The sequence below is a fragment of the Armigeres subalbatus genome, chromosome 1 (genome assembly GCF_024139115.2).
Source record: "Armigeres subalbatus isolate Guangzhou_Male chromosome 1, GZ_Asu_2, whole genome shotgun sequence".
NCBI lineage: Eukaryota > Metazoa > Arthropoda > Insecta > Diptera > Culicidae > Armigeres > Armigeres subalbatus.
Genome location: NC_085139.1, coordinates 147,677,807 through 147,702,603, shown reverse-complemented (window position 1 = coordinate 147,702,603; position 24,797 = coordinate 147,677,807). Strand labels below are relative to the sequence as shown.

General features: G+C 37.1%; 2 protein-coding genes and 1 non-coding gene across 9 annotated transcripts in view; 1 reads left to right on the top strand and 2 right to left on the bottom strand.

The window, feature by feature from the left end:
• Positions 1-286: 286 nt before the first annotated feature.
• LOC134205226 (vacuolar protein sorting-associated protein 72 homolog) lies at positions 287-13,866 on the top strand. 3 transcript variants are annotated; one of them, XM_062680292.1, is made up of 5 exons: positions 287-430; positions 497-744; positions 799-1,223; positions 1,289-1,478; positions 1,569-2,052. In XM_062680292.1, exons 2-5 carry the CDS (start codon positions 611-613, stop codon positions 1,963-1,965), a joined length of 1,146 nt encoding a protein of 381 aa, XP_062536276.1. In that variant the 5' UTR covers positions 287-430; positions 497-610; the 3' UTR covers positions 1,966-2,052. The 3 variants fall into 3 exon arrangements, 2 of the variants coding, with proteins under 2 accessions (XP_062536276.1, XP_062536275.1); XR_009978094.1 differs by lacking the exon at positions 287-430 and adding an exon at positions 13,116-13,866 and having other exon boundaries at positions 438-744; positions 1,569-2,037; XM_062680291.1 differs by lacking the exon at positions 287-430 and having other exon boundaries at positions 438-744.
• A 1,427-nt stretch (positions 13,867-15,293) lies between these two features.
• Positions 15,294-24,797, bottom strand: part of LOC134205222 (protein unc-80 homolog) — a 75,888-nt gene continuing 66,384 nt past the window's right edge. For all 5 annotated transcript variants that reach the window (XM_062680277.1, XM_062680278.1, XM_062680281.1 and 2 more), the window contains 10 exons: positions 22,736-22,905; positions 22,090-22,654; positions 21,452-22,012; positions 20,004-20,169; positions 18,857-19,941; positions 18,649-18,797; positions 18,054-18,585; positions 17,205-17,993; positions 16,984-17,152; positions 15,294-16,925 (listed from right to left, as the gene is read on the bottom strand). In XM_062680277.1, coding sequence (XP_062536261.1) covers positions 15,997-16,925; positions 16,984-17,152; positions 17,205-17,993; positions 18,054-18,585; positions 18,649-18,797; positions 18,857-19,941; positions 20,004-20,169; positions 21,452-22,012; positions 22,090-22,654; positions 22,736-22,905 — 5,115 coding nt within the window. In that variant the 3' untranslated portion in view covers positions 15,294-15,996. The remainder of the gene's footprint in view (positions 16,926-16,983; positions 17,153-17,204; positions 17,994-18,053; positions 18,586-18,648; positions 18,798-18,856; positions 19,942-20,003; positions 20,170-21,451; positions 22,013-22,089; positions 22,655-22,735; positions 22,906-24,797) is intronic.
• Positions 23,199-23,270, bottom strand: Trnat-cgu (transfer RNA threonine (anticodon CGU)). The gene has a single exon. It is a non-coding gene; the product is annotated as a tRNA-Thr (tRNA).

The following is a 24,797-nucleotide window of genomic DNA, read 5'->3' as shown; positions in this document are numbered from 1 at the left end:
GTCGGAGTCAGTGGAAAGTACTACTGAGCTGTCAAAAAAGTTCATTCGACGAGGACCGAATTCATTCGTGACGTCATGCTGCAGCACCTGTTAACCGGTTTTGCTGCATTCTCGGTAGGCGAATTAGGTTCTGCAGCATGACGTCACGAATGAATTCGGTCCTCGTCGAATGAACTTTTTTGACAGTTCAGTAGTACTTTCCACTGACTCCGACAAGGATCGGGTTCGTGATTGGTTGGCTGCCCCCGAGTCCAACGCGAAGTACTACTAATCAGTCATCAGTTTGAGGTTAGATACAGACGCTGCAGAACCTAATTTAACTGTGTTCAGCAACATTTACACTAATCGAGTGAAAATAAAATCATTGTGCCTTTTTCCCAGTGTAGAAAATCAAAACAGTGTTTTGTTTGAGTTTGACGCCGATCCGCAGGTTTGTTTTTATATGAAGCACTTTGACCGAAAATTTTGCTTATTGTGATCGATTTTATTTATTTAGGTATAATAATAATTTTATTACCAGTTCTGTTGCGTCGTTTATCTGAACTCCTGCGGTTCCAATTTTCGAAAAGTTCGGTGTGATTGTTTAATATTTTCCATAAGGTGGAACTAAATGGCAGCTTCTCGTGAACGTCGTTCAAATGCGGGCAATCGGATTGCCAAGCTGCTTGACGAAGAAGAGGAAGACGATTTCTACAAAACTTCCTACGGAGGGTTCAGTGAAACTGCGGACGATCGGGATTATATGTAAGTTTGAGTGCTTTTTATAAATTGTAATATAATAATTTCATGTCTTTTCAGTCAGAAAAATGAAGAAGAAGATATTGTAGATTCTGACTTCAGTATCGATGAGAACGACGAACCCGTATCGGATCAGGAGGAGGAAGCGCCCAAACGTAGAAAGAAGGTTGTCACCAGAGCGTACAAAGAACCAACCGCCAAAAAGAAATCACCCGTGAAGACAACCAAGGAAGTAAAACACAAACCCGAGCGACAAAAGTCTCCCAAGAAGAAAAAATCCACCTTTACGGTGCTGGATTCGGGACGAAAATCCTTTCGTAAATCGACTGCGGCTAAAACTGCCGCCACGCAGAGCCGAATCAAGCAACGCGTTGAAGCCGAGAAGCGCAAACCGAAGGTGGTCAAAGTGGAAGAATATATCCCCACGCAAGAAGAGCTGCTGGAGGAGGCGGAAATCACCGAGAAGGAGAATCTCAAATCGCTTGGTGGGATTTACTTGTATATAATGATTAGGTATTTAATTAATTTTAATTTTGCTGTTACTTTTCAGAGAAATTCCGTAAAATGGAGCTGGAGAAAAAGAAAACTCGTCCAACTAAACGAGTCTTTACCGGTCCAATTGTTAAATATCAATCCTTTACCATGCCATTGGTGGAGGAAATCCCATCTAATAAAAGCGGATCCTCAGAATCCTTAAGTAGAATAGATAGCGATGATGTGGATGAAGCAAAGGAGAAGAGGTAATTTAAGCGTCAAATTTAAACACTATTCTGACAATTATTTGAACATTTTGGTATTCATTAGCATAAATACATTTCTTTTTATTGTAGTAAACAAAGGAAACCCAAAAAAACCCCTCCCAAAGTGGAAGTCAAGGGGAGGTGCGAGCGCACTTTCATCACGTTTGACAACGACATCGGTGACAAGTTGTTTGAGCATTATTTTCCCAAAGCAATCAAAAAAGGACGACGTAGTCAAATTTGCGCCATTACTCGTCTTCCGGCGCGATACTTTGACCCAGTGACGCAGCTTCCCTACCGAAACAAACAGGCGTTTAAAATTCTACGGGAAGGATACTATCAGCAGTTAGAGGATAGGGGCAACCCGGACAATCCCGACGTGAATAAGTGGCTTGAGTGGCGCAAGAAGATCCGGGAGTTTCGGTATAAGAGTTTGAACAAAGGCAGTTCACTGATGGGGATGATTTCTTCCTCAGGAAGCGCATGAAGAGACTATCACAATAAAGCACTATTTGTGCGGACATCTTAGTACCTGTTTGGTCTTGGAATCCTCACAAGAGTAAGTAAATCAAAATATTAGTTTATCCTTGTTAGAATTGAACGAAATATGGAATACTGGCTTCAGTTCCTCACGGTGTCATTGGCAAAGGCAGCTTAATTAGAAAAATCCAGAATAATCCTTCTAGCGGCGATGATGCCTTTCTCGTGCATTACAAAATGGGTTGAAAAAATCACATTAAAGATTTCCTTTAATTATTTTTTTTTCTCCGGTTTGATGTGCAGTTTTATATGAGATTATTTGCAAAGCTTATTTGCACATATAATTAAGATGGGAAATCATCTCAGTGAGGAATGTATTTAAAAAAAATCAAAATTACTAAGGATTTTTCAAATCAATTTTTGGAAGAACTTCCGAAGGAATTTTTGTATCAATTTTCAAAAGAATTTCTGAAGGGGTTTCCAAAGGAATCACCAAAGGAGTATCCATATGAATTATTACAGTAATTATCAAAATTATTCCTGGAGTAACTTCCTATAAGAATTCTTGGAGAAATTTCAGAGGGAATTTCCGAATGGATTCTCTAAGCAATTACCAAAATAAAACCTAAAGGGATAATCGAGTAAAAAAGAATTGAAGGAATTTTTGGAAGAATTCCCGAAGGAAGGAATTTCTAAAGATATTCTCGAACGCATTCCTAGAAAAACATTCAAAGAAATCCTCAACATGAATTTCCGAATAAATTTCTGAAATTAGACTTTCGAAGAAATTTCAAAAGCAATTACTATGGGAATTTGGAAGGAATTTCCGAAGTTTCAAAGAAGTTTGTAAAAGAGATGCTAAAAGTAACTCTCTAGAAAGGAATTTTCAAAAAAGTTACTGGAGGAATTTTCAAAGAAATACCTGGAACAATCTCCTCTAGGAGTTTCAGAAATAATTTCCAAAAGATTTCTCAAGTAATTTATAAAAATGTCCAAAGAAATTCGTAAAAGAATTTCCGAAGGGAATTTCCAAAAGATTTCTCAAGTAATTTATAAAAATGTCCAAAGAAATTCGTAAAAGAATTTCCGAAGGGATCTTTAAAGGAACTTTCGTTGAAAAATCCGGAACAAATTCTTAGGATGATTTCTAAAGTTTTCCCAATAAAATTTCCGAATGAATTTCCTGAATAAAATCCCAAGCAATTTCAAACGATTTTCCAAAGGTATTTACATTACATACTAGAACGCTATTAGTGCTGTAGTCATCAAGGAGGGAGTAAAATTGATAACCAACAACCACGTGTTTTAAGTGAGTAATTGTGCTGTCACTCGACACTATCACAGTTATTATTTTGCGGCAGACATAAAGGGACGAACGACACACCGCCGATGGTGGTTCTATCGGATGCCTATTTTCTTTGTCCAATTTTTCCTAGGCCTTAGAATTAGTTGGCCAAAATATGCTTCAATAAGCTCAACTTGGTCGTTTGTTGTCCATCATGCTACCACAGACATCTAAGTGCATGTTTGGTTTCATTAACAAGATAGGTTTGACACTTCTAGTATCGGTATTTTGATTGCGCGTGACCATATAGCGTCTACCCGCACGTGTATTTGTGTATTTGTACTGCGGATAAATTTTACACAACTATGAGAGCCTTGGAAAATGATCACGAAAGTTGTCATTTTGTTGCAAGGCACAATAACTCAGTGTTGTAATCTAGCAATCAAACCGGAAGATCAAAATAGTCATGTATAATACAAAATATATTTTTTTGTTTTTGAAAATCTCAAAAATAAAGATACATTTTTTTTTTCATTCGTTGTTACACCGTCAAACCAAACGGTAGTAATTTCTTTCTACGCTCATCATCCAATACTCAGTTTGATATCCTTTTGGTCGTTTTAACGGTTAAAAGATCAAAATCTACAGCAGAAAAATCTTACATCGATATCAAATCGAAAACTATTCCTATGCTATCGATGAGAGCATTACAAAATAAGTACCTACACAGTTTGCTGTAAAATCATTAATTTAGAAATCTAAGGCAAAATGAGATCAAAATATGTAATCAATCATGATGATTCATATTTGAAAACAAATTACTATTTCAATTTGATGTAAATTATTGGGTCTGTTCAAATATTACGTAACGCGAAAAACGTTGTTTTTAAGAACCTTCTACCCCCTGTAACAATCTGTAACAAAATTTAGAACTACCCCCACCCCTATGCGTAACGCGTGACAAATACATTTTTTTTTAAATCGTGTTTTTGGTAGAATTTGGAACACGATACAATAAATAATTATCTGGATTTGGTTCTAAAATGTAAACAACAGTGTTAATTCTCTACCACCTTTTTGTTATGGTGAGGCAATTTTTAATGCACACTTTGTTTTCGATATTTTATCAAAATCAAACACTCAATCAGTCAGCAATATAACGATGTGGTATTCTTGAGATACCTGCTTGATTATGGGGACTCGAACAAGATTTTTTTTTGTATTAAGTAACCGAATATAAATTAGAGATGCACCGAATAGTGGTATTCGGCAGAATACCGAATATTTCAATTTTAGTTATCCGGCGAAACGAATATTCGGCCGAATAATCTGCCCCTATAGGTTTATTCTACAAGAAAATAAATATGTTTACTTCCTAAGAAATGATGATGATGATGATGGTCCCGCCACATACCCCTACAAAGGTTTGAGCTAGACGATTTATCTTTAAGATAATTAATAATGATCAATTTTAATCAGATTTGGCAAACAATAAACGATCCGATTATTTCCACAGATATAAATAACCAAGGATGTTATCGTTCATTTAGTAATCTGCCTTTGATCATTTAGTAGTTTGTCAATAACTCATTCCAGAGGCTAAATTTGAAAATGTGTTGTATGGTGGACTTCTAGTGCAAAGGTTTATCTATAAATCTGCCTAACAGTTCGTTGTTTGAATTTCTTCAATAACGGAGCTATAGCGCTAGTAGCAGTAACTTAGACTAAATGATTGCGAATTTTGTTATCATTTAGTATAAGTATAGCAACTAGCAGCGTAACTCCTTTAATAGTGGAATTCGAACATCGACCTGTTGAGGAGAGTTGTAGAAAAACCTTCGCACTAAACGTCCACCATTCAACACATTTTAAAATTAGGCCTCTGGAATGAGTTATCGAGAAACTACTAAATGATCGAACGCAGATTACTAAATGATCGATAACATCCTTGTAAATAACATTAACATATAACATCACTGTACAGCAAAAAACATAAGTTAGTAAAAAGAAACAGTTGAATTCCACCACAGAGTTTTGCAAGCATCATCAGTGGTACAGCGAGCCCGATTAAGTTACAAAACTTGTGATACCTCTCGCATGATGCCAAAAGTTTCGTCAAGAAGCGCGTACTAAAACTATTCTCGCTAGTACCAATCAATTTAATTTACTCGAAAAAATTCAAAACTTGTGTTACCTCTCCGTAGATACCAAAAGTCTCGATAAAATCGCGTTCTATCTGAGAGCTCACTACTTTTCATAGTATCCTTCAAACAGTTCCAAATGTTTCAAGTATTGATCATAAAATCGTAAAAAAGTCATTTATACCTGTATTCGCGCGCGATTCTCAAACATTTGTAGACTACACAAAAGAATGTAAAAATACAAATCAATAAATAAAATACCATCATCATCATCGAGGCGAACAAAAATAGTCTATAAGCGCCCTAATGAAATAAAAAATCATTTACATTGTTCAAGAAAAGATATCCGTTATCACAAACTTCGTCAAGATACACAATTAGTCAATACCAAAAACTTAAATATATGACTGTTTAAAAAACAGCTTTTACGTGTAAAATACAAAGTCTCTTGAACTGTGATAGTGTCCTTGCACGCTTGATGTGTATAGGCATCGAATTGAATACGTTTATTCCTTTATAAAACAATGAATTTTGTGAAGCTCAATACAAAAAATAAGGTTTTCTTATTTCATCCGCGTTTCTAGTATTATATCTATGAATGTCACTTCCTCTTTCAATTCGATTACACAAATATCGGGGCAGCAATCCGTTTATTATTTTGAAAATGAACACCATAGTCCAATAAACAATTCTTTGCTTCACTGATAGCTATTGTAAAGCATCCAACAAAAAGGAGGAGGAGGTGAATCTGTTACATCTCAAAATCATTCGCATAACTTTATTTTGCAAACGCTGTAACTTCGATATTTGTATTTCATTTGCCAGAAATAAAATGGAGGCCCAAAGTCCAAGTGAGGGGAGACGATTGACTTGTGCAACTGTTTTTACTCGCAACAGTTAATTCGTTTTTTAATCGACATAAAATTCCATACTTCTTGGCTATTTTCTTGATGACATTGTTGATATGAGAATCAAATTTCAATTTATCATCAATAATCACGCCAAGATATTTAATTTCCCGAACGCGATCAAGTGTTTCATCATCAATTCTAACAGAAACATTATCAATGAATCGATTTCGCGAAATTACCATGTATTTAGTTTTACTTATATTCAACTTCAACTGTTTGTACTTCAACCATCTACTTAGAGAATGCAAATCTGTAGGTATTCAAGCGTGAAACAACATCATCGATATTTCTAGCTGCAATGAATAATACTGTGTCATCCGCGAAAAGATTAATGTTACAAAAACGTAAGACCCGTCCCATGTCATTAATATACATACATAATAAATAAAAATCAAAAGCAGGATTTCTTTTGATAGACTACGAATTGTTTTCGAAGAGAAGAACGTCTTATTTCTAAAACAAGGACTCATATAAAATGAAAATAGGATGTGTGAACTTTTACATTAAGTAATTTTTATCAAGTGTCAAAGCTAAGCCAAAGCTAAAAATAGGTTTTGAGACGACTGCAAATCAAATGTCGGCAATTACTTTATTTGAAACGCTTCACGTCATTCCAGAATATGTTTGCGACCAAGCCAAAAAGTCGATAATAATTATATTTGTGTTTGCCTTATCGGGAAAGCCGATTTAAATAGTAAGAGCAAAAGGATGTAGGATGATATATACACACTTAAAATTCTAAATTTTAGGTCTGCCGAGAATCCAACAGCCGGGATCTCGGCAATAATTTCGACGAATCTCGGTAAACTTTACTGAGTCATCGGTAATCATTACCGAGATCTCGGTAAAAAAATAATTTTGCCGAATCCGGTAAAATTATGACGAAATATCGGTAAAAGAATCACCGAATTTCGAAAAAAAAAATCCGAGATCTCGGCTGTTGGAATCTGGCGAAAATTTTACTGAGGTCGCCAAACTAATTTAAGTGTGTAGGTCTTGAAAACCCATAATAAGTTGTCAAATCAATAAAAACGACATAAATACCAGATTCATTACCATTGTTTAAGCATTTTTTTTTGTGTAACTAAGTAGTGTTATCCCCTGCTCTCAACTGAATTTCACTATGATTTTTTTCATATATTTGCCAGTAGAGACTGGAAGACAAAAAAACATCATATTTTTTGTGACCATGAAAATTTGTTCCCAACATGTTCGAAGGTGCAACACGTTAAATCTACGTTGAAATAATCAAACGAATTAAAAATTAATTCGCAAATTATGTAGTGGAGCTCTAGTCTTATTTTCTTAAGCTTCACCCTGTGAGGGATGACATTAGAAAAATACCACAACAGAATATTCAAACATTTGTTTCAGTAATCAGTAAACTATTTTTTAAAATACATTTTGAATTTATTTTGCATATTCGGCATTATTCGGCTTATTCGGCCGAATATCGCGATCTAATATTCGGTGAAACGAATATTCGACAAAATGAAAATTTTACCATTATTCGGCTGACCGAATATTCGGTGCATCTCTAGTTCTAAGTTTCGATGCAGAGTACACGAACTTTGTTCGCCAGTGACATGCGTACGGGCCCTTGGGTAGTTTGCCTCGGCCTCGGCCAATCTACCGGTCGGTACTATAAATGTCAAACCAATGTTGTTGATGAAATGAAACATCCACTACAACATAGTGCATCATAAATAAATATGTTTAGCTTATTGAAGCATTATAAGCAGTTTTCTGACTACAGCGCCATTAGAGTTCTAGGTTCTAGTACCTAGTTACAAGTTACTAAAGTCGCATATCCTGTTGTTTCGGGGAAACATTGTAAAACAGTGAAGCTCATTCGAATTATGTTGATTTGTCCATGGAACACCTGTATGATGCCTTGTCTTTGACATAAGTATCAGTAACACCGATTAATAAAGTTTCAGTATCTTTTAAACTGTTTTTTAAGAAAGTGTTTTTGTGATGCCTATATTTACTACATGGGGCAAGACGAGCAAAGACCAAAAATGATATCAAAAATGTGCTGAATTTGTTTAGAAAGGGTGACACATTTCTTGCACTTCTAGGGATTATGTCCCGAGCAGCACAAGTCAAGTGAATCTGGTTGCAGCATCTTAATTGTGACTTAATCTTGTCATATATAAGTTTCTGTGATCTATATAAAACATGTGTGGTGCTTGGGGTACAAATTATGATTTCAAATGATCATAATATGACCTTGTGTGGCAGTGAAATAGAACTTGCCGTTTACTATATAAGTAAATATTAAATGGCTTTGAAGCCATAATCGAATAAACAATAATCGAAACAGTCGTTGCACGTAAATGTCAGTCGCATGTGCTGCACCATCGAAGGTAAAACGTTTTCCTGGAGACTCCCGCTTGTATATCAACGGAACAAAACTCCACAAACCTTATGAATTTATTTTCAAGATTGTTGTCCACTATAAGTTGTCGCACAACTACGACAGCATGTTTCAAAAGTGTTTTTGAAGCCAGGTCAGCAGTGTTGAATAGAAATCGAGTTTAATCTGGATTCCGAAGCTTGCTTCCTGATTTCGTTCATTTTTTTTCCCTAGCTCAAAGTACGTTCAGGTTCACATAATACTTGATAGTCAACGTGTTTCCTGGAGTTAATTATTCAATAATTTTTCATTTGAATTTTACCGAGCACTTATGTACTTATTTTGAAGAATAGAAGCATTCTTATTACGGAGAAGTGTAAGACAAAAAATATTCTTACATGAAGTACAAGGGGCTACCCCGTTTGGCATAAAGTCATTTGGCATAAAGCCGTTTGGCATAAAGTCATTTGGCATAATGGTCATTTGGCATAATAGTCGTTTGGCATAATGGTCGTTTGGCATAACGCAATGAAAATGATCTTATTTTCAATAATCATATTCTTTACGCAACTTAAGGCTGGACTTCAACATAGACTTCTTGATATTGACAATAAAAAAGACGCATGCTTTCAAAGAAGGCATCATCAACTCTTTTGCATTATTCCGAGCAATCGCGTAATATAAAAGAATGAATGATCTCCCTTTTTGCATTGCACCGAGCAAATGGTTCCTTCAAAGGAAGGCATCAAAAACTTTTTTGGATTATTCTGAGCAATCGCGTATATTAAAAGAAGGAATGATCTCCCCTTTTGCATTGCACCAAACAAACGCGTGCTTCAAAAGAAGGCATCATAAACTCTTTTGCATTATCCCGAGCAATCGCGTAATTTAAAAGAAGGAATGCTCTCCCATTTTGCATTGCTCCGAACAAACGTGTGCTTTAAAAGAAGGGATCATCAACTCTTTTTCTCATCCCGAGCAATCGCGTAATATAAAAAAGGAATTATCTCTCCTTTCGCATTGCACCAACAACAAGCAGTATCCTCCCCTTTCGCATTGCACCGAGCAAACGCGTGATTTAAAAGAAAGGCCACATCACGTGTTTCGTCTATCTCAAGCGACCGTTTGATTTGAAAAATGATGCGAACAAAAATTCAATTAAATAGAATTACTTTTACTTACACTTTTTGGGGAATAATACGTTATGAGGAATTAGTAAATATATTCTGGGAAAAAGATTCAAATGGTACGATTCTCGACAGACAGTTTTCTGGGAAATTGTAATGAACCTAAATCCTTGATAAGAATATCAATTATTAAAGTGTAACCATCTAAACTGAAAGAACAGACTATGTGCAGATGAAGGGAAAAATCATATTGTAATTATAACCTACATAAATGCCAATAACAACTTTTCTGAAAGAATTGTCATTTTTCTGAGTACATATTGTTTTTAATCAATTATGCCAAACGACCATTATGCCAAACGGCTATTATGCCAAACGACTATTATGCCAAATTAGTTTATGCCAAACGACTTTATGCCAAACGGCTTTATGCCAAACGGCGTACCCCCGAAGTACAACATTAAGCTCGATTAAATATGTGTAGAAAAACACACATTTGCTTTTTTTATAGCTCGGGGCAATAACATTGAAGTATGTTTGCTGTTAGTCTACATAATATTTATGATGTGATAAATTTCATTAATTGGTAACACGATTCATTCTTTATATATGGCACTTCAACAACATAATGGGGCGAACTTGAAAAAATTCTCGAATGCAACGAACAAATGGGCACATCTTTTCTTGTCATGTATAATGCTTAGGTAACAATGGGCCATATGTTTTGTTTTCTGTGCTTGAATCGTTGCTTGATACCTACTGCAAAAGACTTTGGAGTGGAACATTTATTACGTAGGGGATCTCTATAGAAAGATTTTTTCCATAGTTTTTTTTTTCGTAAGGAGCAAAATTGTATTTTTTTTAAAGATTTTTATTATTTTGAGTTTGAATCACCGGTAGCTCGAACTTCTTGGCTTTTCGAATTTCAGAACAAATTCCTTCAGGTTTTGAAATGATTCTTGGATTTTAGATTTATAAACTTTGTGATTCAAATAAAATCTATGTTGAAAAATTATTTAAATAAATTTCTATCATAAAACAGCGAAGATGTTCCGAAAAAGTTTGGACCCATATTAAACATTATTGCACCATATTTTGTATGATTTGCCTCAAATTGTGTTTTCCGAGTAGTGAAAGCGGCGAAAATACAAAAATAAATACTAAAAGAATAAAACAAGTTGGTTTTGTCAGATTTCATTTATCATAAGACGAACTATTCCATTTAATTCCATCAGTGTCACATACTTGACTCGACTTCAGAAACTAAATACGTCATTACAGTTGATTCAAAAGTATAAGATTGCTAATGTCGTTCCTGTTCGCGTGACTAACATCTAGGTAACTTTGACCTGGCAGCCAAAGTACCGATACTACAAATGTCAAACCGATGTTGGTGATAAAACCAAACATGCACTACAACATGATGCATATATTATGGCCAATTGAAGCTTGTGGAAGCATAATTTAGCAAAATAATTTTAATGACTACAGCGCCACTAGCGTTCTAGTACTTTTGCTTCTACTGTCATGACCGTCATTACTGTTGAGATCGAAATACGTATAGTTGTAAAAAATGCAAAGCCATGGAAAAAAAAAATTCATGACAAGTGAAGACATTCCACTAAATAAGCACACAATTTTCTTTTTATCGTTGAATAATGTTTTGGCCATAATTCCTGCGGAATTTATTGTCTCTTCAAATTGGAATTTTCGGCCAAAAGATATTAGGTTGAGGCATAATTTTTTAAAATTATTCGTATCGGGCTTATTAACTTCACAGATAAAAATATGTTGTGATTTTAAATGTATTTTCATGCACATATTTGGAGCATGTAAATAAACGTAATATTCAATCGATCTCACTATTCTTTTAAATCGAAATAAATGTAAACGGTGCTTGCTCGTAAAATTCAATCAAATTTAATAGAATATCGAATATTAATTCGTTTGATGGGATAAGCTGCAATTTTACATGTCGTTGAATTTTCAAAATTATTTGCTGTGTTCATATAAAAGTAAATTCTTGTCACTGCAAGTGAAATAAAAAATCAGTACAGTCGTGATTCGCTGGTTGGGATATTAATACTTGGGTCACTTTTTAGTTGGGCCTCCGCTGGTTGGGCCATGACCCAACTAAAAAGTAATCATTGACGTATGAGTAATGATTATGTTTCTATGATATGCAATAGAAACAGTGAAAATGGGATTTGGCGTCACTGGACATCATTTGTGAAGTTGAAATCCACGTGTTCAAATGGCTGTCAGTTGACCCAACTAAAAAACGGAATTCGTTAGTTGGGCCGAGGTTGTGGCCCAACCAGTGAATCGGGGATGGATTTGGCCACTTTTTCTGCAGCTGAAAGTCACTATTTGGTCCTTTTTTCGCCAGTGTTGATCACTTAAGTCACTATTTTGAGCGGCATTGAGCGCTGCCAGCCCTGCAATCGTCACACGACCTTTGTATCACAGTGTTCATCTGCATTGTGACACAGTGAATATTAGTGGGGTGGACATCGTTAGATCTATATTTATAATACGTATATTATTCTCACTCAAGTTTTAATATAAATCATCTTAATATGCTTCAATTATTACTTTTCAATTTTCATAATGCACAAGAAAGGCATCAACGATGTTAGGTGGATTCACCTTTTTACCCATTGAAACTATTCCACAACCCATATTCTTTCTCTGAATGATTTGATAATGAAAATTGGCCTCTTCGAAGTAATTTAATACATGTTATATGAAATTTGTTTCAATGGGACAGTTATGCTTGGAAATTCTACAATGGGACAAAATGACCCGATATTTTTTCGCCAAGTTTTCGAACAAACTATATGTATTTATTAATTCACAATAAAATATACATTAATTTAGAACGTTTGGTGCATAAAACTCAAAAATGATAAAAATCGACATGGGACAGATATGGGAAGATCCATTAATTACGTAACGCAAAAATTGGACTTTTTCAACCCCCCCTCCCCCCTATGTCACACTTTTTGTATGAAGCTTCTGAAAATTTTGTATGGGTCGTCACACTTCACTCAACCCCCCCTCCCCCCTCTAAGCGTTACGTAATTTGTGGACGTTCCCTATGCTTGGGACGGCAGTATAGTTATTGCCGGGATATACATTAATTCCAGTAAGCCACGTCAGGAAGCTGTCATCATCTAATACATAAAACATAAAGTCCTCAAATCAACATTGAACACCCATATTTAATAATGATTTTATTTAACCAAAAGCATTTACCTACAGATTATATGATGTTAAAACACTCACACGTACTGGTACACGGTTGATTATTCTCACTATTTGTGCTTTTTAGGTAACAGAACCAACATCAACAACGGTTATTATTTTCTGCTCTATCACATTAAAATCAGACTATTATGACGATTACTTTATAGAAGGATTTTTATTGTAATTTCTTACCATCTGTAGCACGTTTATGATTTTAAGCTTTTTTCTGATCTAACGGGATGTATCCATATTAAACGATAAACTTATCATGTTTTCCCCTTCTTTGTAACGTTTTTCGTACATGGAAGCTTCTAAACTCCTTTATGGATATATTTCCTCGATACAGCTTCCTACCTTCAAACAGTCTAAATTGCGAACCACTGAGAAGGAATTTGGTATAGGTTTTGACCTATTATTGTCTGAGATTTTGTTTAGGACGATCATATTTAGCCCGAGGATTCTTTTTACATATATCAAAGATTGTTGTAGTTAAGTAGTTTAAAATTTTGTTTCAAAATTCAAAGTTTGAACCCTGACAATAAAAGATCAAAACATACCAAAGCCGAAATCTTCCCTATATTTGTAATATGAATTGCGTTGGTATCACACGTATGTGTGGTGTAAAGTCGCACGTTAACAATTTCCATGTTCACCCTAAACTATACCCTAGAAGAGCGGCACGCAGCCACTCACTCGCATCAGTTATGCGTAACGCTCTGTTTGTGTCTAATTATAGACTTCTACTTTATCGACTAGCAAAACCAAATATAATTTTGCACGGAAAAGGGGACAGTTTTTATTTCCATAAAAAATAAAAAAAATAATATAAAAAATATTTGTTCTTTATCCTGGATTAAACGTTCAAGTAAATTGAGCAATAATATATTTTTGATTTGAACATGAATTCACATTTATTTCAACTACGATTTAACTTACTCTTGAATTGAAAGAAATGACACATTCCTCTATTATTGGCCAACTGAAGTCATTTCACTCGCTTGACCTATAACACAAATATTAAAATTGAATAAAATCATAAAATTAATAAAATTGAAAAAAATAATTTAAAAAAGGACGCTTAAAAATATAAATTTTAGGCTAATTAAGCCGCAAGTTCATCGCCGAAACGGTAAACATCTAATTAACAGCTGTAACAATGTAAACTGAACAAATTAATAAATGAATACTAATCAACAATGTTTTTTTTTATAATAACTTTTATATGTGTTTCGGTGTATTGTGTGCTATTCGATGATTGAATTTTATACTTTTTGGCCTTTTTTACTCCTTTTTACTTGTTGCGTATATGGACATCTTCATATGCTTGCCGTACGGTGGATCGAGTGTTTGGCATTCTGTTAACATTCGTATTCAGTGCTGCTTTGCGTGTCCTTAATCATTGTTTCCTAAAGTATATAACATTCCTACTCATCTCCTATACGGTTTGTTGCTAATACAAAATCACTAAACAATTTTCACAACAGTATTCTACCGTCATAACAGTTAACTATATATTTCTTTATTTTCCTAATATTTGTTCAAACGAATATTTTTTAAAATTACTTTATAATTAGTGTGAATTTTAGCTTTTAAAACTATCGTTCGAATATTTTATAACACTGTCCTTTCTTTCGATTTCGAATTATAGTCTCATCCAAAAATTATAGTCTAATAAAAATAATACTCAATAAAAATACTTTCTTGTTCTCTCGTGTGGGATTGGTTCGTTCGTATCATTCGCGTGGGATGATAAATTATAGTCATTAGGTAAAGTTGATTGAATTGTTTGGCATCATTTTTTGCAGGGTTTGTGTCCCAATAATTAATTATAATGAATACTGATTTGTTTCAAAAAGGTTTTTGCAACACTGATTTGGCGATTGTGCGCTGAGTTTACAATCATAAGACTGTTGATTAATCCTGGTAGCTCTTCTTCGTGGTTATCTTTTAAAATAATGCTATTTTAAAATAATTATTTATCTTAATTACTGTTAAAACATGTTTCCATCTGTGTTAACTTAAATGATTCTGTTTACATTTTGCGTATCACACGTATAAAGCGTTCAACGACATTTAATATCTATCTGATGCGTGTTATTCAGCCTATCTTCAATTCTATGACTATGAATTCTATTACATATTTTATTATGCGTCGAGTGATGCCCGTCCACATACGGACTGTGAAAAGGTTTTTGTGTTTGGTTTTTCGATATGAAGTCTAAGATATTTTTTTATGACCATATTGCTCAAATTCGGCCTGAACATTCTTTATATAGCAAAGCAAAGAATTTCTCTAAGGTTGATCAATCAAAAAACCCTCTGACAATAATAGACTGAAATCTGCCAACGCAGTTTAATTTCTTCTAACTTATAAGCAGTCGCCTCCATTCTTTCTATTCCCTTTCATTTGGAAAAAGTAATCTAAATACATATAACAAAAAAAAGAGTGCGATCAAAAAATAATTTACTTGCTGTTAAAAAATAAACCAAAGTGAATTGCCAACCGTTTATCTGTTAGGTACATCCCAGCGGCGCGAGTTTTTTTAAGAATAAAAAAATAATTTGAAGCAATAATGGAGCAGCGAACAACGCAATATTGTCAATTACAGTGAACTGACCAAGAATGATTTGGCACAAACAACAAATAAGGTACTGTCAAGTAACTCTAATTCAATCAGGTGTGAACGGAATAAGCCGCAGTCGTTTGCAGAAACTAGGAACTAGGGTACATTTTAACCTACAATAGAGCAAGAACTTTGCCCCGATGGACAAAATCAACTGAATTGTTTTATTCTAATACGTTTAGAAACCCGCAACTGGAACGGACATCACTGAACGCAATTATTTCCATCAATTCTTTTTTTATTCACTATTTTAACAACTAACGATGCTTGTTATATAATTTAAAATCGGCATTAAAATCGTTAAAACACACTCAACGGTCGCAATATGCATATAAAATGTTTTTAAATCAACGTATCTTCGTCCTGCGTTTCGAACAGCATCAGCAGTGAATGCTGTGAGGACGAACGGCCACCGAGGGCGGTCCCAGTGAAGGAACCGTCCGGTGAAAGCAGCCCTGTTTGCAGACTGTAATTGTCACGGTATCCGGAAGTGGACGACGTTTGCGAGACGGAATCCCAAGAGAGATCTCCGATAGCGGCGATATTTTTGTTTATGATTTCTTGTTGTTCTCCCGGCGGAACGGTGTGCGGAATGTGTCCGCCTACCACCGACGACACCGATGGAGTTTGCTGTGGTTCCGTTCCGTGATTGTTACTACGCGTTGTTCCCCGGCGACAGCGGAACGTCTTGCGACTTTGAGCTCGAGAACGCTGTAAACGATGTTTCTGATTATCTCCAGAACTTTCGTCGGCCAAACTGTCCGGTGACAGCGGTGTTGTGGAGGTTTCACCAGACGACGTTTTGAACTCAACTGAAGAAACAAAACGCAGTTTCGGGGGCTGAACCTTACTAGACGGTTGCATGGATACTGAATGAGTTAGTAATGGGACGGCACCTGCTTCAGTCAAAATGCTTGACAAAGGAACTTGACGAATTACGGATCCTTCTGGTACAATCCCAGGCGTCAGTGTGATTCCATCACCGCTTTGATTGTCGGCCATCATGATATCCTTGTTGGTGGTGGTAGTGGAGCTGGATAGTGACTCTCCTCTTGGAGCATGCAAGGTTTGTTGAGAAAGCGTGTCGCTTGGAGTACACATCCCGGTTCCACTGCGAGAATCTTGCTGGAACGACGAAAAACTCGGTGCTTGAGGCCCGCCGGTAAACATGGATATCAACGACGGACGTTGCTGATGTTTTGGTTGCTCTTGGGGAATGGGAACGTTTGACGTTTCTCGACGGGGTATTTCTTGTGGTACTGGGTCTCGATCTGTGAAGATAATATTGATTCGAAATATTTGTAATTTCGTTATTGAATACAAACTTACCGTAACGCTTCTCTTCGAGCTCGTCACGCAGATCTCTGATTTCTCTAGCCAACTCCAACAATATAGCGCCTCTAGATTTCACTCCTCCTGGGGCTGCCATTCCTCTCATACGTTCTCTAATCAAAAATTGCATATGCCTCTCGTGATCACCAATAGGGGGTTGGGAGATCTAAAAAGAATTCATATTAACGCAAGTATAATTAACGAGTCATATCCCATACCTTGTGTAATATAAAGGGCATCAGTACAATGTAAAGTGGCGTTCTTTGAGTAACGACAAACTCCAAGAAGCTCCATAGTTCTGGAGCTGCTTCGTTGCGCCGTCCTAAATCGCGCATTACTCGAACGATACGTGGCCATTCATGGGAGAGCCTGGACTCAAATGAAATACACAAAACACGCAAAGCTAAAAAGGTAGCCTGGTAAAGGGAATTGGATATCTTCGCTGGTCGCTTGGCATCACGACTTCCCGTGAACGTCAAGGAACCAGCACGGATATCTGCCCCGGTTCGATTGCTTTGGGCACCGATCTGAGCAGTTCTTCCGGCCACAGGGCTCATAGCGTTGAGCACTGCCGTAACCAAAAATGATATGTCCGACTGTTTCAGTTCGCCAATATCGGAAATGCTGCGTCCACTGCATACTTTGAGGCACAGAGGCATCAACAGATGCATCAAAAATGCTTCAGCCTTCTCTTGGGTAGGAAACTCAGCGTTTCCACCACAAATTTGCTCTAATCCAAGGGTTACCGAATCTACCGGGCTGACAACCTGAAGTGCAACCAAGCGCACAACTTGAGAGCAAAAGAACGGCGGAGGACTCTTGGACATAAGAGCGGCTCCGGCACTCGACACTCCCTCCGGGAAGTTTCCCGGTTCGTTGACGATGAGATTCTGAATGGTTGTTAGGAGAGACTTCATTTCTCGCCAATGTAGCACATGCGGATAGCGAACAATGGATTCGTACACTCCTTTCAGTAGTCCTGCGGCAGCTTCCCAATCAGTGTTGCGCTAAAATTTTAATGACCAATAATATATGCGTAACTATTATAAAACGATTTCTTTACTTACTCTCACTGAGGTTTTCTTCGATATTTTTAGAAATACCTTATCCAACCTGCGTAGAATGGTGACCAAAGTTGGCTTCATCCCATGATCGTCAGCCCATTCTGCTCTAGGAAAGATGCACAGCATGTAACGCTGTAGTCCGCGACAGGCCATCGATTCCGGATCGTATGGCGAAACTTTAAGCAGCGAGTGGGCAATTTCAGCCAGGCGAACGTGACATTTGACATCGAGCAGTTCTACAGGTTTGCTTTCTCCTTGTTTCCGTGAAAGTTCGTTCAGCCGAGCAGTTGATCGGGTTATAAATTCCCCTACCACGGACAGCAAAACATCGCGTGGTCTACGGTATTCTGCCCTAATAGTTTCCGAATCCTCAACCGACTCGTTCAGAATCTTGGTGCGACCTACATCGCTGACATACTTAGAATGTGAATCTTCCTCAAAGTCCAAACCAGGCGAGCAAGGTGGCCCTCGAGAGCAGTTTCTCTGACTCGATCCCTTATGTTCCGGGCTATTGCGGAAAGGGCCGTTGTAGCTTCTATGAATTGAAAAGATGAACGATTATTGTCAGTGAAATGAGTGTCACTAAACGTAAACTTACTTCGAAAGTCCTTCGCAATTGTGCACCATAGTTCGAATTGCGACTGCTAATTGCAGAATGATGTCTCTTTCGCATTTTCCCTCCAGCGGTACGTAGCTTGGTGATTGGATTTGTTGCATATAGCATGGTAGGATAGCTTCCAAAATGATCTTCAAGATTTAACTATGTTATGTAGTTATTCAACGGCGAATCAAACACAATAACTTACCAACATCTGATAGCCTCGAGTGCTCTCAGCGGAATACGACACAACCATAACACACAGAGTTATACAATCCAAAACGGTGACCATTTCATCTTCATCGTGGTAGCAAAAGTCGATTGCTTTCAACGGTTTCGGTTCCTTCACTAATTCCGCAATGTTCAACGGATCAGGTGAAGGTGTTTCCAGACTCAGCAACAAGTTGAACAAACAACTGGACTGGACTTTATGTGCTTCGCCATACGCGCCATCTTCATCCGTGTCGAGAATAGCCGACACTGAACCGAACATTTGAAGAATAAATGGCTTTCTGTTCAGTAGATAAAATTGCTTCACTGCATATTCTATTGTGGTCGTTACTAGTTTGTTGGTTTGATGTAATGAGTAGACCTGCAGAAGTGTGGGCATTATCATGAAATATCCATTCGTTGAAAAAATGTTCTTAAAATTGAAAGCTGCATTGATGAAGGTGGCCGTAACATATCGCATGATGCATGAATCCTCAGAATGGAGTAGCGCTGCTCCAGAAAGTACATTCAGGAACAACTGGATATCAGCAGAGTAAGCAAAGTTCCCAGCCATCGCCTCGAACATTCTAGCAATTAATCGAACCCACATGAACTTGTGCAGCACATCCAGCCCAAGCAGTACTTTTCCGAACTCTCCTCCCTGGTGCAGGTCCAAATCGACTTCCAGGGCCTTTCTGGGGAACGATGGAAGCTTCATTAGTTCTTCATGTAGAAACACCACACGCTGCACGACCATGTCAACGTTTTTCAAAATGGCCCACGTTAAGTGTACTTTGCCTATTTCCACAAACTTCTTGAACAACTCTTGCTTCTGCAATGCGTTGAAAGCCTCTTCCGGTTTCATTTCGATCAACTTCAGCTGCGGGTACTGGGATCGCTTGAAAAAGTACCAATCCCGCACGTACCAGTTGGGGTTCAGTATCTGTTGTGTCTTGTAGTCGACCAGTACGAATTGATTGAGCTTTTTCTCGTCGATGCCGAAGTAATCCAGTGACTCTGTTAGCAGCTGGGTGAACTGAGTGTCCTCTTGAACTGGAAACTGAGAAGGGATGCCTCCTTCATCTGTGGAAGTAGAAGATAGTATGTACATACTGATAAAATTGTTGTTATAGTTTGAAACATACCTTCTGGTCCGTGGACGATGATCTTTTTGGCGGACGGTACATTGGCGGTGAGAAGTATTGAGGCATCACATTGTTCTTTTCGCAGAATCTGTTTCAAGTCCTTGAACATGATGCCGTGCACACTGTGGACTACCATCCACAAAACGGATAAAGCAGATCCAACCAACTGTAAGATAGGAATAAAAAAGTAAAAACAATGTTGCATGATTTGGTTAGTCCTAATCTTATATACATCACGGCGTGTGTATGGGTGACCTTTATGACAAAGAAATGAGTATCGCTAAAACTTTCACTACCTGAAAATATAGATCTTCAGCTTTTATTTCGTGACTATTTGAAAAAAAAAAAACAAAAATCTACCGAAGGGTCCCGAACAACCTTTTTTTCTTCCTGAAACGGAAGACCATCGATTATTTACCACGTTCTCCATTAAATGAGATTCCTGGTTTTATTTTCTTTCCAATCATCATATAAAAACTAACGGGAAACAAATGGAAATAAACGACTAGTGCATAAAAATCTAAAATAAAAATTTGCTGTATGTTTTCCTTGAAATCATATCGTTGCGCTGCGATACGCATGAGAACTAGTGATTCAACCAATAAGCAAATTAGGTTTTCTTTATTGCAATGCGATTGGAGAAATGCCCAGTAGAAACGATTATTTTCACCAGAAATTATTTAATAATTAAAAAATTAGTTCACTTTTCATTTTATAGTCGCATTATTGCTATTGGCAATCATTTTTAATAACATTTAATTATTTGGTCATGTCCTATATTGTCACCAACAGAAAACGCAAACACAAATTCTAGACAATTGTAATAATTTAATCACTGTAATTGTAGCCGAAAATAAGGTATGGTGGTTCCCTTCTTGATATGATAAATATAGGAACCATGAGATTGTAAATTCTAGTACCATAAACAACGTCGTGTAGAACCCGACCTATCTATCTAGTGTTTTTTATGTAGCGCATTCGCACCAATGAAAAAAATAAGGTCAAAGGTAAGGAAGCAAGGATAATAATTTTCTATAAGATTGATTAAACTCTTTATTCTAAATTTCTGTATTTTCCATCAAAAACAATAGAAGAGAGAGCTGAATGGTTTCTATGATTCAAATAATAAATACGGATTGTTTATGTTACGGTGCTACAGTGTTTGAAGCAAAAAGTTTTTGGAGCATAAATTTTGTCTGTCCAGTAGTACATTGAGAATGGTATTCATGTTATTGGAATAACCTTTCTCACCCTTATACTACCAAGTAATATTCTGCCCATTTATTGATTATGATAATCAATTATGAATGTGAAAATCATTAATGTGATTTAAATGGGGACGTTAAATGAGAATCGAACCGACTATCATCAGTTTCAAAGACTACCGACACCGAACACACTACGCTACGGGAGATCAGTCTTGTTATAAAATGCGTTCGTCCACTTACCTGCTGACTGCATTCATGCGTGGATCGTACATAGAACATAACATATCCAATAATATAATTATACAATGCGAACGCTGCTTGCTGCGGCAATCTTGGCACGAACCGTATCAAATGTCTCAAAAGTTTAAACATTTGATCTTGGTGATCTCTGGTCAATCTTTCCAGGACATATCGCAAAAACAGCGCAGAATCCTCCACCAAGCATATCCAAATCACCTGGTAAGCCGTTTCGTAAACGGCCTGACCATCGGCATTCACAGCGGCATCATCGAGGCAGGCCACAATTTGCATTACCGAAGAACACAAACACGAGGGGAAGACAGAGTGGGCGGCGTGCATATGGATCGCTGATCGGGCGCCATCCTCTTCCTCTTCCATGTGATCTTCGCCAGGGCCATGATCGAGGCCTGGCTCGTATGCTGCCTGCTGCGTTATCGGGATGGTGGTGATGAGGAAGCTCTGCCGCTCGGAGCGCTGTTTGTCCTCCTGCTGCTGGATCGCATGGCGAATGGCTTCCGTTTGTTGCTTTTTGCGCGTTTTCGTCGCCGTCACAAGAGATCGCTGGAAAATAATTTATTTATAAAAGCATGTTTTTGTTGAGCGTTGAGCGATTTAAATTTAGAATATCATTTACGTACATGTCGTTCTTGGTTCAGTGTCACTTCCATGTCTTTGTTCTGCTGGCGAGGACTCCAAGGGGGATCAACCACTGGCAAACTTTCAATGCCAATTTTTGGCGACGGAAGCGTAAACTCGATACCGGGAGGCGGAATTTTAAAAGTTAAATGAGCTCCTTCCTCCATTCTTGGCCACACCTGGAAGCGATTTTTCCACAGCACTTGATATCGAAGCATGGCTTCTACACGCACGTTCGGGTTCTTATGTTTCATGGCACGCTGCATCACTTCTGATGCTGTGGTTGGTGCTTTGACTGAAGCCAATATGAAAAGGGCGGCCGAAGCGGCAGACACTTCTTGATTGGACTCCAGCAGAAGCTCCCATGCCACCGGTATGACTTCCACGAATTGTTCCTCTGTTAGTACGGATGCTCCTTTTACAAGGGTGCCAATTGGGACGTGGAACATGTCTCTAACATGGTTTTTGATATACTTCATGACCAACGGGGTTTCTTGAGATTTCTTGCTTTCGTCGGTGCGTTGCGAGTACTGGGAAGTGTTTGGCTCTGAATCATCCTGAATTAGTCTAAAAAATATAATTTAAAATTAAATTAAAATGGCAGTCTCAAGTGATATGTTTAGCATGAAATGGACAATGTAACATTACCTATCGCGTTTGCTGATGCTGTCCTTTCTTCGCGATGGTGATGTCTGCGAAGAACTTTGGTCGGATACCTTTCGGCCTTGTTTGGTTCGATCTCTACGTGCACTATTTTTACCCGATTCCGTAACGTGAGTAAATGCCATTGGGATCAATCCAAATTCTTCTCCATAGACCTATGGATTAAAAATAAATATATGTATTTAGAAATACCAATTGAAATACTGTATTTAATTAGGACTTATTAAGTCAATATTTAGGATTTTTTTCGGAACGTTTGGTTTGATAGATAAATGCATAAATATAAAATACTAATCAGATCATATCATGTGTATAAAACTTTTACAAATATTCTTGGATTTGAATGTCTTTTTAAAAATTAATATAAAACTATAATAAATTATATTACGTTTGAGAATGTAAAATAAATCATAAATTATTTAAGCGCGATACAAAAAAAAATCCCTTGTGCCTCCTGTGAGGATTGAACTCACGACCGCTGGTTTACGAGACCAGCGCTCTACCACTGAGCTAAAGAGGCAGATGACTTCGTTGTTGCTCAAAGCCATATTTAAAACCAACCCTTCACGCGCATGCGCCAAATGAATATTTCCATTTTGTGTTGATCAGTTCCGTTCCACATTCCCGTCTTCAATTAACTTGAGTAGCGGCGAAAAAGCACTTTGAATCATATACGTGATGTATGTTTAATTATTTATCAATTGCAATCTAGTTCTACAGAATAGGAATATGAATTTCCAACAATCGCTTTCTTCTTAGTATTCCATCAAAAATGTTTTATGCCTATATGGTGAACTGTGAAAGGATGGGGTGAATCGCCATGGCAGAGTTACATGTGTTATGAAATGGCTGCGTACATATTCCGTGCAAGTTTGTGTGCAAGTTGATTAAGTAGAACGGTTGCTTGCAAATACCGTTCAGACTGGTATTCGGGTGAAAGATTGTTCATGATAGGTGAATGCGAAGCAAAGTAAATAATATTCTGAGGCTTCGGTCCGATTTGCAAATTAAAATCAAATTAAACTTAAAAGTGGCAATTCGGAAATTATGAAATCTCCCAGTCATAAGAATGGCTGGTGCTACCCAGCAAGACCAACAAAACATCTATCAAAAATGATTCAATATCTGTCAAAAATAATCTTGCTCTGCAAGCAGGGTTATTTGAAAATTATTGAATTGTCATTTTTAAGTTTAATTTGATTTTAATTCGTGAATCGGACCAAAGCCTGAGAATAAAAATTGCAAAAAAATGTACCGCTCCAACGAATGACTATCTTAAATTCTAGGGTAAAATGCTCGATAGTGGACCCCCTAGTAGCGAAATTTTGCTCTTCCTGGCATAAGGAATGGAAATTATCAAAATATTAATTTTGCGTGATATCTAATATCAAGCTCTGCATCTCATCTTCACGATACATACATGAAACACTCAAATACTCGACGTTATTTGTTGAATTTAACATTTCAAAGTCTGACTGAATTCGCCCTATGGTCCAATGCACCGAATGAACACAATGACGTTTGAGACGGGCGCTGTTTACTAAAAATGAACACTTGCATGAACTCGATGAATGAAAAAGTATTCATTCTTAGTAAACAGCGCCCGTCTCAAACGTCAAATAATGAACCTATGCATTGCCCCATAGTAGACCCCCTGGGGGTCCATAATAGGAAATTGCTTCCCTATAGTCGACACTTCATTTGATTTTTATGTTCCGTTTCGAAACGTTCTTCTTTCCTATTATAGACCCCCCAAAATATTCCTATAATGGACACGCTTGTGTTTATTTTTTATAGAATTGTAAAAAATCATCTAATTTTAGTTTCCATACCATTTCCAATGCATGTAATCAAATCATAGGACTGTAAGGTAGGTTCTCCCGACGGAATTTCATAGCAAAATGTTTACATTGTGCTGTAATAATGCAAAAATGGCTGGGGTCCACTATCGGTTGGGGGTCCACTATTGGGCACTTTACCCGATTCATTTGTTTTAACAATAACATAAATAAATATTATTCAGCAAATAATATTGTCTTTGTATATG